This window comes from Macrobrachium nipponense, chromosome 47, assembly GCF_015104395.2.
Source record: "Macrobrachium nipponense isolate FS-2020 chromosome 47, ASM1510439v2, whole genome shotgun sequence".
Taxonomy (NCBI): Eukaryota; Metazoa; Arthropoda; class Malacostraca; order Decapoda; family Palaemonidae; genus Macrobrachium; species Macrobrachium nipponense.
In genome coordinates this window covers 25,205,794-25,220,930 of record NC_087222.1, presented here as the reverse complement: position 1 = coordinate 25,220,930, position 15,137 = coordinate 25,205,794, and the positions used below count along the sequence as shown (strand labels likewise).

Sequence of the window (15,137 nt, the reverse complement as noted above, 5' to 3'; positions counted from 1 at the left end):
ATCCCTCCTGAAGGTGTGTTTCAAAATTAATGTTGACTTCTTGTTATATTATGTGATGCACTTTTAATATCAAGCAACCCTAACAGTCAGTTGTCGTTTGTTGACATTTCTCGTATTATTTTCCCCACAGTGTTGATGGTCGTGTTCGACCTCCTAGATGACATGACACTCTGGTCTGTCGATCACGTCTGTCTAAGATGGCACAATTTAGTGTCGCGGTACGTCAAAGAGGAGCAGTGGAAGGAGTTCACGACACGTCGATGGCCCCTCTTCCGACCTTTGTACAACCGAGTTCCCTGGCAACAAGTGTATACGAAATTGTAAGCCATCAATTGTGTCTTCTGAAAGTAGAAGTGTTGCAATCAAAGGCAAATTATCACCTAATATTTCATATCATTGAATTTTTATGGTGTTGATGTGTTATTCATAACTTTCCAGGACCAACAGCGCTCCCTGTCAGATATGTTTGTACCATATGCTCTTGCCAGCGACTCCACCTGCTAACGAAAACTCCTGGAGGCGGAATAGACTTCGCAATGAATTAAGAAGTAAGTAGATTTGTCAGCTGGGAGTTGTCGGTAGTAGTGGTAGTATTGTAAATACAGCATGGCATGTATAGTTGAGACATGAACTATTTGATGTTATAAAGACCCAAAGTTAAACCACAAGAAAATTTTGTACCATATGTATACTAAGTTGCTTGGTAGTACATAGTCACAAGAAATAAGTAAGTGTTCTTTCTTATGGAATCATTCAATATTGATATTGTTGCATATTCTGTGTACCCTATTTAATAAAAGATGAATAAATGTGATGAAAAGAATCAATCATGCTTGATAATTTTCCCGAAGTTCGACTTACCACCAAGACCCCTTTTCCTGCAGCCCTTAGGTCAGACCCCCCGGAAGGAATCGAAGCATCGCCGTTAGATGAAATGTCGCTTCACTGGCAAGCTTCGATTCGAGGCCCAGCAGGTTCACCTTACGAAGGGGGAACTTTCTTCCTCTATATACAAATTCCTCCGAGGCAAGTTTGTTTTTTTTTGGTTTCGCCGACGTGTCTCGTATTACTATCATGTTGCTTCATATTCCTTGAAGTTGCGACCGTAACCGTATGTTTGTTCCAGGTGTTTAGTATAACTGGAAAAATGCGGGTGACTTGAGAAATTTAAAATTTTTACTGTTGTTGTTACTTGACCAAATTTTGGTAAGAAACTAGTAGATTTATATATCTGTAGCTTAGTTAGAAATCAAAACATTTTGAATTGATATATTTATTTGCATATTGCGAATAAGTTTTCATTTTCAAACTCATCCAGATCCAAAATAGAATAAATTGTAGCCTACCAAAAGCAATTCTTGAAGACTGCTATACAACATTTGTTCTCTATTCAACAGTTACCCCCTCTGTCCACCTATCGTGCGGTTCATCACAAAAATCTTCCACCCAAACGTGTCTCGACATGGGGACATCGGTATCGATTCGATACAGCATAACTGGTCGCTGGCTCTCACCATTTCGAAAGTTCTCATTTCCATTCAGTCGCTTCTGACGGATCCTTACACCAAAGTAAGTAGATAGATTGTTGTTTTATTTCCGCGGTCTGTTTCTGAAGAATTGTGTGACTTTTTTTTAAATAACACCTTATTGGACCTCTGTTCTTATCAACTACATTATGAAAGTGGACCCCCCACCTATTCGCGGCTTCACCTATCCGTGGATTTTTCTCTGGGACGTATATACAAATGATTTGCAGAAGTTTCGCCTATTTGTAATATTTTTCATAGAGTTAAGTTAAGTATATCTTAGTTTAACCAGACCACTGAGCTGATTAACAGCTCTTCTAGGGCTGGCCCGAAGGATTAGGTATTTTTACGTTACTAGGAACCAATTGGTTACCTAGCAACGGGACCTACAGCTTATTGTGGGATCCGAACCACATTGTATCGAGAAATGAATTTCTATCACCAGAAATAAATTTCTCTGGTTCCGTGTTGGCTGAGCCGAGAATCAAACTTCGGACCACTGGATTGGTAGCCGAGTGCAAAATGCGCTCAGCCAACATGGAACTAAATTTCATAGAGAAGTATTCACTAATTATTATATTTTCATATAGTTTTCATGACTAAATGCATTTTTCTTGATAAAAGTATTGGGATTATGATACGCATCCCCCGCGAATATATTGGGGTTCACTATGTATACACTTCATTTTCTATCCATTGTGTTGTACTCTCTTCACATTTCTGGGGAGTAAACCTAATTCAGTGATCAACTTTGAACATCTTAAGTTTGAGATAGAATGCTCAATGCTTGTAATTATTTTCGTAGCGTAGGGTGAGTGAAATTAGTTTTTCTTCGTGCAAATGATTGCTGTTATGTCGTACGAAGCATTAATACTCATTTGTTAGCTTTCTTAGGCTGATATTCCCAGTTACTCAGTTTTGCTATTGATTTTGTTTTGCCCCCAACTAAATAGTGCAGTTCTGGAATCTTATGATCTCCAACTGTGAAGTGAGGAGTGAGTTCATTCCAGCTCTCTGAATTCAGGCTTTCTGATTTGTGTTGATTAATGTTGCTCATAAATTTCGTTCTCAGGTGTGCATGGAACCAGACATAGGAAGGTTATACGAGTCAGACAAGAACCGTTTCGAGCGTGTGGCCAGAGCCTGGACTCATCGCCACGCCATGCACGACGGCTTAAGACCCGAAACCCCGCCGAACACTTGTTCGAGTGCATCGCAGGTAAAAACATTTGTTCTGTATATCTTTGATGCTGGATTTGTTGCATAACAAAAGGGGAAGTATCGAGGTACAATGGACTCATAGCATTGTTATACATTACATAAAGCAAGAGCTATGGGTAGTAGGAACATTTGCTTAAAGCACAGAAAGATATATAGACACCACACACAGTTTTAGTTTCTGATACCCATTTGTTTGTACTATCTGTGAATGTTTGTAGGGTAGTGCCTGTACACCCAAATGAAGTACAGTATACAGTGACTGTGTATGTTGTACTGCATGTTCAAAACTAACTGCCGACTAATCCATCAATCTTATTTTTGTTGTATTTTCTCCAAAAGTTTAAAGTCATATCAAGCTAGATAGCATCTCAAGTATTTCATTTTACACTTTCCACTTCTCCGAGAATTCCCCACAAAGCCTTAAGGACATTAAGCTTAGGATCATCTCCCGTCGCTGACTTAGTATTTACGACTTAACCGAAATTCATTATTTGTTGAACCACATGAAACCGACATCTTTTCTCTTTCCAGTTGGAGTCTGAGGAAGGAATGCCAGCAGTGACTACCACCAGGAGTTGAGTTCAATGTTTAAGTCAAAGTCAAGAACACAGTTCATTGTTTTATGCCAATTCATTGCAATTCCATAAGATATTATAATGTTTAAATATTTCGTCAGTAACAGACACTGTTTTCTTACCTGAAGGTAAAAACCTTTTTGTTATTGTAAATTTTGTTGTTGAGTATCTCATTGTAAACACTGTACCAGTTGTCTGGATTGCTGGTGATTAGTTGCCAGGTGGTAAACTTAATGTAAGGGGAATTGTATGCCTTAGGTACTCTGCTATACTCTACCAAACTAAATGCAGATTGTTTATTATTATGGTAAGACATGCTGGCATAGCACAACTTTTGTATAAAAGGACGTAATAGTGTACTGCTCCGTAGTCTGATTAAGTTTGGACCTTTACAAAAAAGGCAGATTACTTTTTATTTACGGAATTTGGTATTTTAGAAGAGGCGTTGATATGCAGTTGAATGATGTTAATGTAATGTTTAAATTACAGATTTTTTATTTTGCCAATTGTTTTCTGTTGTGTTTGATAATTTTTGTTTTGTGTCATGTTATTATTCATGTTCATTTAGGCTTAGTAAAAGAAATGTACAGTGGTCCCCTCCCGTACTCGCGGGGGCCGTACCAGTTGAAAGCCATATAGAAATGCTTAAAACTTGTCTTATTTTATTAGTTGAAACTCATGAAAAACCCGCTAAAAATGTTTATACCTGTTTGTTTTAGTATTTTTATCACAATAAGTGCAGTTTATGATGAAACTGGTATATAAAACAGGAATTTCTGGATATTTCTCATAAAAAAATACCACGAATACGCAATTTTCCTGCGAACCACGGGTAGATATGGTCCATAGAGAAATCCACGAATGCGTGAGTCTGCGAATGTCGAGAACGCGAATACAGGGAGTCCACTGTACACCAAAATTTGGCAGAAGGTAGTCTTGCGTGTCAGTTCAAAATGTTGATGGCTCATCCACATTATAGGAAAAAGATTCTGTGACACCAGAATTGACCACCCTGTATCTCTCTTTTGCTTTCCTTAGAGTGAAGCTTTGCTCCCGGGGTATGGGGACTTTGGTGTAAGGCGTTGATTTGTAAGTACAAAGCAATAACCTTTTTTTTTGTTATATAGTTTCTCTATTTTTATCAAACAAATTATTGCCTTTGTTTGCCAAACTGTTTCGTAGATGCAAAGGGAAGGTGGTTTTAGTAGAGATTGTGCCCTGTATGGGACAGTCAACTTTCAAAATGTTCTTGTACTTATTATTTAGAAGAAGGAAGATTGTCCTTCTACTTGTTCATTGTTTTGGTGAGTGGGAGACGTAACTTTTGGGGTCATAAACTAGTTAGGACTTGAACCAAGTATATATCCTTAACATTTATCGGGTTTGTAAACCTCTCCTGAACAGAAAGATAGAAAATGGAATAGCTCCTCTAAAATGGTAGGTATATAGTTTTATGAGATACAGGCATGGATTTGTAAGAGTGGTTAAAAGAACTTGGTCTGAGGGATGTGTTTTTCTTGCATTCTGGTATGGTGGATAGTGACAAGTTCCGTTGTATGTAGCTTGTTTATTCTGAAAATGAACAGGTAACGTATACCCGAAGTTGGACTATTTCTGTTATCAAATTGGTGTAAAGATGAGGTATAAAAGAACTCGGAAGGGATTGTGAGTCAAAAATTGGTGTAGTTCCTTGTCTCTGGTGAACAAATGCCTTGAGGATATTAGGTTGGATACCATAATTTTCGTACTTGTTCATCTCCAAACTGGGTGTGTGGTGTCACTGAAGAAAGTTGGGACATATAATTATTCCTGCAGCTACTAGTGAATTTTTTGGTGCATATGAAGTCAGCGTCACTTGTGTTCATTTCTGTATGCTGTGGCCAAGGATGGATGTGAATTACTATAGTAGTCCATTTAGAAAGTGATGAATCTGCAAGACAGGTACATTATGCTGATAAACACTGCACTTCATACGAGGAATTTTTATGATTTTTGTTACATGTTCAGTTAAGGTAAAAGAGTAAAAAGTATTATTATGTAGTAACTGTACCTTGACAGAAATTATTACTATTCTTTTTTAAATGCGGAATTCATCTTTTACGTAAGTTGCTTCTATACTTCCATGAAAGCAGAGATACTGCAGGGTGCTGGTATACCTAACCACTGATTGCTTTTCGCATCATAAAGTGTATCAGAATCATGTCTTTCTTTATTACCTGTGGATATCCACTCAACAATTGAACTGATTTTTTTTTTTTTTTTCATAAGTACGCCCAACGGATGGCGTATCATTGTACATACAACATAATGCTTCGTAAAGAAATCTCAGGACGGTCTCATTGTCTTGTAAGTGTCTTCATTTTCTTTGTAATTTTAGTTAACATAGGGAAAATACTTAGTACACGATTGAGTAGTCATAGGTACATGTACTAATGGGGGTGACTATTTTCTAAAATCTGCCTTTATCAAACAAGGCCTTGTCGGGATTAGTCTGGTCGTGGGACGATGTAAATTTTTTTTATGCTGTGTAACGTGAGATTTTAGAAAAGCTTTGGTTTTTTTTCCACTTAGATTAGAATATTAAAATGCAATGCTTCAGCCACTTGGATTGAAAAGTCACATTCTAGACTTACATCCCACCCGAAGGACATGGTACTTAAGTGAAGTGAACTTAGGGACCTGGTTTAAAGTGAGAGAGCTAGAACGAAGGGAAATAAGCTTGACTAGAGTACCATGTACAGTGCACCATGCAAGGCCCACTATAAGCGGAGTCTTTTCCTAAAATTATTTAGGTTTAATGCCGTCAGATCTTTTGATAGACAATGCGATGAAAGATTTGATAATGCTCAGTATTTCCGTCACGTGGCGATGGAAAGTGTATGCCTTGCAATGTAGGATTAGTAGGAGTAGATAATTGTATAAAGTACAGAGAAACACCTTTTGCTGGAGAGGAACAAGTGCAGTGATGTATAATTATTTTATTAAGGTTTACAAATGATGATGAAGAAATTGCGTACAGTTCGGTATCTTATGTTGCAACTCTACTGTACGGTACAGTGGTAGTGTAGAAAAAATGGTACTAATTGAGTTCTACAGTAATATTGATACTTTTTCTTAAACGTATCTTTGTTCCGACACGGGATACAAACCTTTCGGTCCTTTTACAATAGGAAGGTAACTAGCAGCAGCTGGATGGTCGTAAGCTTTCGAACAAGGGAGTTCGGTAGTTAACTGCTTGTCTGACTGTGCGCGCGCCACGCGACTGGGAGGCGAAGAATCACTTTTGCTTTCGGCTTGCTGGTGTGTAGACGTGCTCTTCATCGCTCTCTGCCCGCTTCATCGTCGTGTGCTTTCAGGATATTTGTGTTTTCTCTTACTTTTTGTGTGTGTGTGTGTAAAAGTGAACTGTAAGTACTCTTTTTCATTTTTTCATGTACACTTATTATTAATTCAAGTGAATAATGGACCAAGGATCGAAGGAATCTCCGTGCCCTTCCATTACCCGGCGACTGTGCCCCGGGGTGGAGGGGCGTAAATGTGGGAAATTTAGAAGTTTTCCCGAGATCGATCCCCATGTCCTTTGTGCTCGGTGTCGAGGGCGAGAGTGCTCTCGCACCGAGCCTTGTAATTTTTTTGGGTGAAAGTGTGAAAGTGAAAATCGTAAGTGCAGTGCTCTTTTTCATTTTATTTTCTTGCCCTTTACGCTCGGTGCCGAGGGCGCGAATGCTCTCGGCCCGAACCTTTTATTTTTGTGTGAAAGTGAAAGTGAAATTGTAAATGCAGGATTCTTTTTCATTTTCATGTATTATTATCATTATGGATCAAGGTTTCCACTCATACCCTGGAATTGATCCTCATGCCTTGCACTCGGTGCCGAGGGCGCGAATGCTCTCGGGCCGAGCCCTGTATTGGTCAGAGGTGCAGTGGGTGTTGTGCGGGGGCGGGAAGAACGAAGGCCTGCCAAGAAGTCGTTGGAAAGCTCTCCCGCGACTCTCTTGGTAACCGATTCTTCGTCTTTTTTCCTGGCCCCCCCACTCAGCTCCCATGTATGGCACCTTCCCCTTTGGGGAGGGTTTTCAAGGTCCTTCTTCTTCGCCCGATCCGTCGAGCGTAGAGGAGGACGCTCGTTACCTGACGTGCATTTGTATTCGGCGTCTTCCGTTCGTTTGGGGTGGGGCTCGTCCCTCCCCTGCGCAAGGGGGAACCCCTCCTGTGTACCCGACTCTTGCTTCCACAGGTGCTTCTGCTGTGGGGGATGACCTTGGACAGGTATGGGCGTCATTGGGACTGCAGGGCGTGCCGAATGTCCAGGGGCTGCTCCATCATCTGGCGGGGTCTGGTGCGGTCACCCATGGAGTGGTGACCACGACTTCCACTTTGTCTACCCCAGGGTACGCCGCCCCTCCTCACCTGGTGTATTCTCTGCACGTGGTGTCTGTGACTCCTTCAGCCTCTGTGCAGGGGCCGATTGCCGCCGTACCGAGGAGGGTCGTGCCGGTGCCGCCCGGATTTGCAGTGCTGCCTCGCCCGGACTTCCGCTGCCCAAAGAGCTCGCCCCTGGACCTGCCGCCGGTACCCAGGATGTCGCTGGCTGCTGCCCCGTCTCCTGGACTACCTGTGTTACCTGCCGTACCTGCCTCCGATGCTGTGCTGGCTGTTCCTGCTGTTCCCACTGTTCCCGTACCTGCTGATGTCATCCCTGCCCACAGTGTTGCTGCCCCAGACGTTGATCTGTCCGGACAGGTGCGTCCGGGCCCTGTTGCTTTGGCAACAGCAGCCCCGGCTCCGCCCTGGATGGCTGACCTCACGTCTGTCCTGAGGAAGCTGACGAAGAAGAAGAGGAAGAGGAGGAAGGTGTCATCGTCATCTTCATCGTCTTCTTCGTCATCTGCAGCCGCCCCTTCCCCTTCGACTTCCAAGGCTACCCAGCCGAGGAAGAAGAAGGCTGCCTCCTCCTCTCCTAAGAAGGCTCCTTCGGGAACTTCTCAGGGCCCGTCCCACTCCGGTGGGACGAGGGGTCCTTCCGCTGGTCCTCCTGCTCCTTCGGGAGTAGGGACCGTCTCTCCTTCCGCAAGAAAGAAGAAGATGGGGACCAGAGGAGTACTGGCTTACACCGGTACTTCCTCGCCTGGTGCTAGAGGTTCTGCCGCTACACCAGGTTCCGTCTCGGCCTCTCGTTCGCGAGAGGTACCGAGTGTACGGTCACCCACGGGTGGCCGTGCAGCCAGGAACCAGACGCCAGAGCTCGCTCGGCGCCAGGTTCACGGCACAGAGTGGAAGGCTGGTGAGAGCCGCTCAGGAGACTCTCGCCAGGCTAGCTGTTGCTCTCGTAGTGATCAGCCGGTCACCCGGGTTGACGTGACGGTCCCAGACCGGCCACGGGCTGAGGCTGGGAAGGGGTCCCCCGATCGCTGGCGCCAGTGGTTCGACGCGTCGTGAGGACAAGCACCGGTCTCACCGTGACAGTGGTCTCTGCAGGTCGCCTGACCGCCGCTCCCACAGGGACCGGATGGGTAGGGCAACCAGCAGCAGTTCCTCTGACGCACGAGATTGGGGCCGCTGTTCTCGGTCCAGCCGTTCTCCCCAGGGGAACGGCACGACTAGGCCTGCAGCTCGATCCCCACCGCGGGTTGGAGATCGCCTGCAACCCCCCAAGCACACTGGTTCTGCCAGTGAGCGAGGGGGGAGCGTCAGGTCTTCCTCTTCCGTGCTCTCAACTTCCTCGGGTTACACCGGGAAGGGCGAGACACCGAGGAGTGATCGTGAGGGGCGCGCCCCGCACGATCCCGTCACGATGCCGTACGTACCAGGCACGGTCTTAGGATCGACCAGGTCGTACGTGCAAGTGACAGGAGGAGACCGAGAGGGGTCTGTCGCTGTTCCCCCTCCTGAAGGGGGAGGATCTCGGGAGTTGCTCTTGTTCGAGGGGCTTGACGGTCTTACTCCACAAGATGCAGTCACTCCGGGTATCCAGAGGAACTTTGCCGAGGTTATTGCGCTGATTCGTCAACACAACGACCTCGGGGAAGGATCGCCGCTCCCACCATCCGAGCCCACGTCCCGGCTCGAGTCGTTTTGGTGTCCGAAGAAGGAACCCAAACCGACGGTGGGTCTGCTGCGATCGGAGCTCGCCGAGGTCTGGCAGATTGAACAGGCTACTTCCTCCTCCTCTACTGCGACAGCGGCGATTCTACGTGCATCGGAGGACCCAATGCCGCCCAAACAGGTGAACACAGAGTTAGCCAGGCTAACTCCGGGTGTGTCTCTGCAGCAGCTCCTGTCAGAGAACCTCTGGTTCTTGCAGCAAGAGGCACTAGGCCTGGAATCCACTGCTATGGCGGCTTTCCAGGCAGTCTCCTGGTTAGACCTGTGGCGTGAGGCGGTAATTGGAGCGCTCCCCCCTTTGGTCCTCTTGAGAGGTTTCGGCCTCGACGAGGACTGGGATGCGTCGGAGGACGGTATTGGCTCTCTCCTGTCAGGTGTCGATCAGCCCCACCCAGACGACGTTCACGGTGGCGGCAGACCCTTACCTACAGTACGAGTTCGTAACCCTCCTCGGGAAAACGTTTTCTCCTGACGATACGTTTTCCCAGACTCTGAGAGGCCATCGCCGCAAGGTGATGGCTGCTCCTACTCTCTTCTCCAACTGCTAGTTCTGCTGGGGAGGCGAGCGAGTATCCAATTCCTCCCCCATTCCCTCTCTCCTTACGGCTACGAGGGAAAGGGGAGGGATCCTGCAGAGTTCTCTGTAGGATCCCACGTTGGGGACTGCGTTACTGGGGGGGACCTTCGGGTCCTACCTGACGTAAGCCCCCGTCGTTGAGGAAAGATCCTGCCCCATCCTCGATTTCTACAGGAATCGGGAGGAACACCAACCGATGATCGTTTGACGAATTCAGTGGGGGTTTCGCCGAGTGCTTAGAATTCTGCGGAATTTCTAGCACTCTCAGAGTGTTCGAGTTTTTTACGATCTCCAAACACTTAGGCAAAACCATGGTCCATAGTGGGGTAGACGAGAATCCCCGATAATTGTTACTACGATAATCGGGAACCTCGCCGAATGCTCGAATTCCTGAAATTTCTAGCGTTTGGAAGAAGCACTGGTGCTGAAGGAAGAATATCTCACAGTAGGCGACCAACCCTGGAATAGAGAAGAATGGACGGGAACATCCAGTTTGGCTTGAACTTTCGTCTTCGGTATTCTGTTCACCATTCAAGCTTTCCTTCGGGGAAGACTTCTCCTTCACTCTCTTGATTAGAGAACGAAGGGTGTCGATTTCCAATCCTTATTCTCACTCCTCGAAGGGAAAAGAATTTAGGATGGAAGTTCTTGTACAGAAACCTACAAATATACTACGTATATTACCCTCGCGACATGATTCTGTAAAGCAGTTGAATTGTCCGGGGTGTAGGCGCATACCGTAGTTAATTCTACGGATTGTGACCGAGACGACTAGTATCCTAATTGAACTGCAACTCGGGGCTGCCTGCAACCTCCCAGCAGTTACCAGTTTCGATTTTAAGATACTTATGGTATTGTCATGACAACACCACCTCAGCTTTTGTATTTACCGAAATCTGTTTCGTTTAAATATAATTGCTCGAGCGTATTTATTTTACGCTCAATGGTTCTAGCCGAACGCATTCCTTCGTGGAATGGATTACCTGGCAACTCAGGATGACGAGTGAGCTAGAGCTAACTGTGTATTGGACTGCCGATGACAGCCCAATACCAGCTGGCTCTCCGAGATGCACGGTCGGTTTATGTCTCTCTCCCCTACAATGATTGACTACCGAACCGTATCTCTGCCCAACAATCACAGACTTAGGTCTCTGATTAACGGGGATTCTCGCATACATGAATGACCATCTACTGCTTCGCCTTGGACATTGCGAGAATTTTCAACAGAGATATATCTTGGACTCTTTCATCTTTCTGTTTACCACACGGTAACAGAAGTCTTTACTAGTCTCCCGCTGCATCGCATTGCGATAATGCGCAATGATTTCTTCAGACATCTGAGTTTGTCTTCAAAATATCTCGTATTCGTAGGTGTGCAATTGTTCATTGTTCACCCCGAATTAATAGACGTATACGGAAGACATTGCCTGCTCCCCGACCTGCCAGCTCTACTTCCAAATGATCAGCCCATGAGAAGCAGTTCTTCAGGCAGTACTTCCCTGTGTTTTTCATTAATGAAAAACGCCCCGCTTTCATTGCAACTACGACTCCGCACCGGACAGCAATGAAATAGCGGTTAGCGTTTTCAGTCATTTGTAAGCACAGGTTCAGAATCTTGAGAATCCTTCTCTCGATTCGGCTGTGAAGACGTAGGTTGCATTCAATATCTACCTTCGTCTTCAATGGTACATAGTGTTGTTTCTCCTTAGCTTAGATTCAACTACTATGAGAATGTCTTGCCATCAGGGACCTCGGTCTCTAGAAGGCAATTGACTTTCGCCTGTTGGGCACATGCCTTAAAAGAATCATCACCTCGCCGTCCGGCATCTGTGACAAATAAATAGACGATTTGTATGGTCTCTCGGCATAACCCTTTAAAAGGCGAAGGTCACATGACTTTCTCGGATGCTTGGACAACTTGCCTCACTACCGAACGCAGTCAGTCGGCAGCTGTCAGAGCGCCCGAGTCAGTTACAATCTACGCTGTGGACTTAGTCTGGTTGTTCCAGATCAATCATTACTTCGTCCTAATAGCTTGTCCCAGTACCCATACCATTGACACCCACCATGGAGTGTCGGTGTCCTATCCACTACCTAGAAGAAGAAACTTCGCTGCAATGGGATAGGAGAATGCGAGACACTTCGCTGCAGACGGATAGACCAGTATGGGTAATGGACATCACCGAAGTCGAGAAGAGGGATAGGCCATAGCGACTATTCCCTTCTTTTCCTCTAAGGGAACTGCATGACTTTTCCTGTGAAGTCAAGCATCCAGAGGATGGGGTTCTGTGACGCTTGATTTCGTACCGAACTTCGTAGCGAAGACTCAGAACCCTTCGGTCCCTGCCGATTGGTTCGAGTCCTTCACAATCCCCTCCCTAATGGACTTCACTGCCTTCGATGCGAAGGAGATGCTGCTTTGTCCTGTGAGGCCGCGACAGCACTATCTGAAGAAAACTCGACACCTCAGGTCTGAGTGTTGACGCCTCTTCGTTAGCACTGGGATGACCAAGAAAGAAGTATACAGGAACACTTTCTTTCTGACTGCGTGAGGTGATCAGGAGGGCGTACGAAGCTGATGGTAGCGACGACATCCGTACCCTTCGTCCGAGAGCCCACGAAGTCAGAGATATGGTTCTTCCCTCTCGTTCCGCAAGAACTTCTCCGTGGCGCAGGTACTGAAGGCAGGGGTCTGGTCCAACCAGACCACATGCACCTCCTTCGACCTTTAGGATATATAGCCCACAGGTCCTTGGACACTGGTCCCTTAGGACCCGTGGTGGCGGCTCAACACGTTGTGTAGCTAACCCAGACCCTCGCAGGCTGAACAGCATCGATTCCTGGTGTGACTGTAGAATGGACGAGTGATTGAGAGTGTGACTGGCTCCTCTTTCCCATCTTTTTCTCCCCTCTACCTGTGGGCAGAGGGACACGGTCGTCACCCTGCTGGAAGGATGAGATGCAGGTAAGCTACTCGACCGAGCCCCTTCCTATCCCTTTCACTAGGGATAGGAGTGAATATCCACCACTTCCCCCAACAAGGGGGGGGTGGGGGGGAAGTGGAAGCCAACAAACCCATAACTTTATGTTGCCTCTTGCAAACAGGAACAAGTTCTTGCTTGCTGGTATTAAGAGATACGCTTGCCTCTCTCTTATTACTTGGTCCAGAGGTCTGACCATTGATCCTGCGGTGCACACCTCGATCAGTCGGACAGAGGCTAGTATCCATGCCTTGCTCTTTCGACCAGGGAGGCAATCCAAGGTTGGGCGAACACCAGTCTGTTCACAAAAGACTCAGATTCCTCCCACCAAGAAGTGAGTCTTCCTATTGTAAAAGGACCGAAAGGTTTGTATCCTTGTCGGAACAAATGACAATTTGTCCAAAATTGCATTTTTCCTAACTATACAAACCTGAGGTCCTTTTACACATAGTCCCACCTCATGCCACCCCCCACTCTGCATTTTTTGCTTGGGCCTAAAGCAAAAGTGATTCTTCACCTCCCAGTCGCGCGGCGCGCGCACTGTCGGACAAGCAGTTAACTACCGAACTCCCTTGTTCGAAAGCTTACGACCATCCAGCTGCCGCTAGTTACCTTCCTATTGTAAAAGGACCTCAGGTTTGTATAGTTAGGAAAAATGCAATTTTGGACAAATTGTCATTTTAGCATGTCAAAACAGCTGCAGTTATGTGTAGTGTAAAAAGAAAGTGCTGAAATAGTTTAAGCAGCTGGAAAGTGGGGGTCTGGTATAGTAGATTTGGGGAACAGGAAATATATTGGTCGATGATTAAACAATACTTTTATTCATCTACATTACTCACATTTGGAAGCAGAACTCATTTTTCCCTTGCCTTGACAACGTAGCGTAGACAAACCACTCTTGAAGATTCATTCGAACTGTCGTAACTTGGAATCTTTATTTTGTGATATTTTATATGAATGTATATGTGTGTGATAATAATTTTTCATAAATTAAGGTTTAAGAAGGTATTTTCTGTAGGATGAAGGTATGAAATTGTGCTTATATCTACGTAATGACTGTACGGCATGCCCCAATGATGCTGGGTGTCTGTAACCTCATGAGGTATGTCTTCTGTAAAAAAGAATTTAGTCCAAGTGGGGACTTGCTTTCCCCAGCATTTCTAACTATGTTTTAAGGTTATCAGGAATGGTGTTATCCTTTTGACCATCATCCATAAGCTGCGTTTCGAGAGAGAGTTTCCGTTACATATAGCCATTTGTGCCTGTGCTGCTAGAATTATTGTGTGCCACTCATTTTGCTAATAGCATTTTACCCTTTTTTAGATGCCATACGATGTCTTATACCCATCCTAAAGGGCTTTCATTCCTTTCACTATTAACTGGGAATTTTTCCTAACAGCGTTGTGCGTGTTGATAAAACTTAGTCTTAGGTGTAGGTGAATGTGTGTTTGTGACAGTTCTACCATAGACCTGCTTCTCCATTTTTGTACCTCCATTTGTTTTCTCTTTTTGTTTCATTTATACCTGAATAATTTTGCTCTGCATCGTATGCTCGCTTTATTTTTTACTTTTTCGCACACTTTAACTCATGTATATTGCTGAAGTTTAGGTGAAAGGCATATAATGCTATCTTTATAGTGTGATGCAAAGTTGCCTTAACTTTTCAGGCTGTTAGACGTTAATTGGCTAAGTCTTTATCTGTTTAACTTATCTCTTCAGCATTTCTATCAAGGCTAAATTAGTGATGGCTACCATGACTTCCTGTAGGCAACATACTCAACTCTTAGAAAGTCAGTGGCTCTCATGACTGTAGGGATTGTACGCTCATTAGATAATAAGTGAATGAGTGCAAGGAAGTTTTTTATATATAAAAAATTGTGCGGATATGGAACGAGAAGTTGTGGTTTCTCTGAAGAACACGGTTTAATTTACAGCGTACAGTATGTTTTAAGAGGTTTATTCTTGTGATTGGACATCCCAGTGCTACCTTCTTATAATAAATGTCTGGAAAGCCGTGTCGTTTTGTTTTTCCTTCCGTTTAGTATTTAAGTGTTCGTAGATAAGTTGAAACCGTTGAGTTTCGAAGTGCTCCTTTCTTTTACATATGTGAAAATAAAAAGAGTACATCGCACAATGGTTATAACAGTCATTA

General features: G+C 44.9%; 1 protein-coding gene across 1 annotated transcript; it reads left to right on the top strand.

The window, feature by feature from the left end:
- The first annotated feature begins 134 nt into the window (after positions 1-134).
- Positions 135-14,998, top strand: LOC135204776 (uncharacterized). The gene is made up of 6 exons (XM_064234952.1): positions 135-320; positions 439-548; positions 885-1,026; positions 1,398-1,569; positions 2,599-2,745; positions 3,279-14,998. Exons 1-6 carry the CDS (start codon positions 136-138, stop codon positions 3,324-3,326), a joined length of 804 nt encoding a protein of 267 aa, XP_064091022.1. The 5' UTR covers position 135; the 3' UTR covers positions 3,327-14,998.
- The last annotated feature ends 139 nt before the right edge of the window (positions 14,999-15,137 follow it).

Bases quoted from the DNA above. Each gene is read 5' to 3' on its own strand.
- LOC135204776 (XM_064234952.1), top strand. From the start codon at position 136: ATGGTCGTGTTCGACCTCCTAGATGACATGACACTCTGGTCTGTCGAT. The intron at 321-438 runs GTAAGCCATCAA...ATAACTTTCCAG, and splicing joins CAACAAGTGTATACGAAATT to GACCAACAGCGCTCCCTGTC. The intron at 549-884 runs GTAAGTAGATTT...CTTTTCCTGCAG, and splicing joins ACTTCGCAATGAATTAAGAA to CCCTTAGGTCAGACCCCCCG.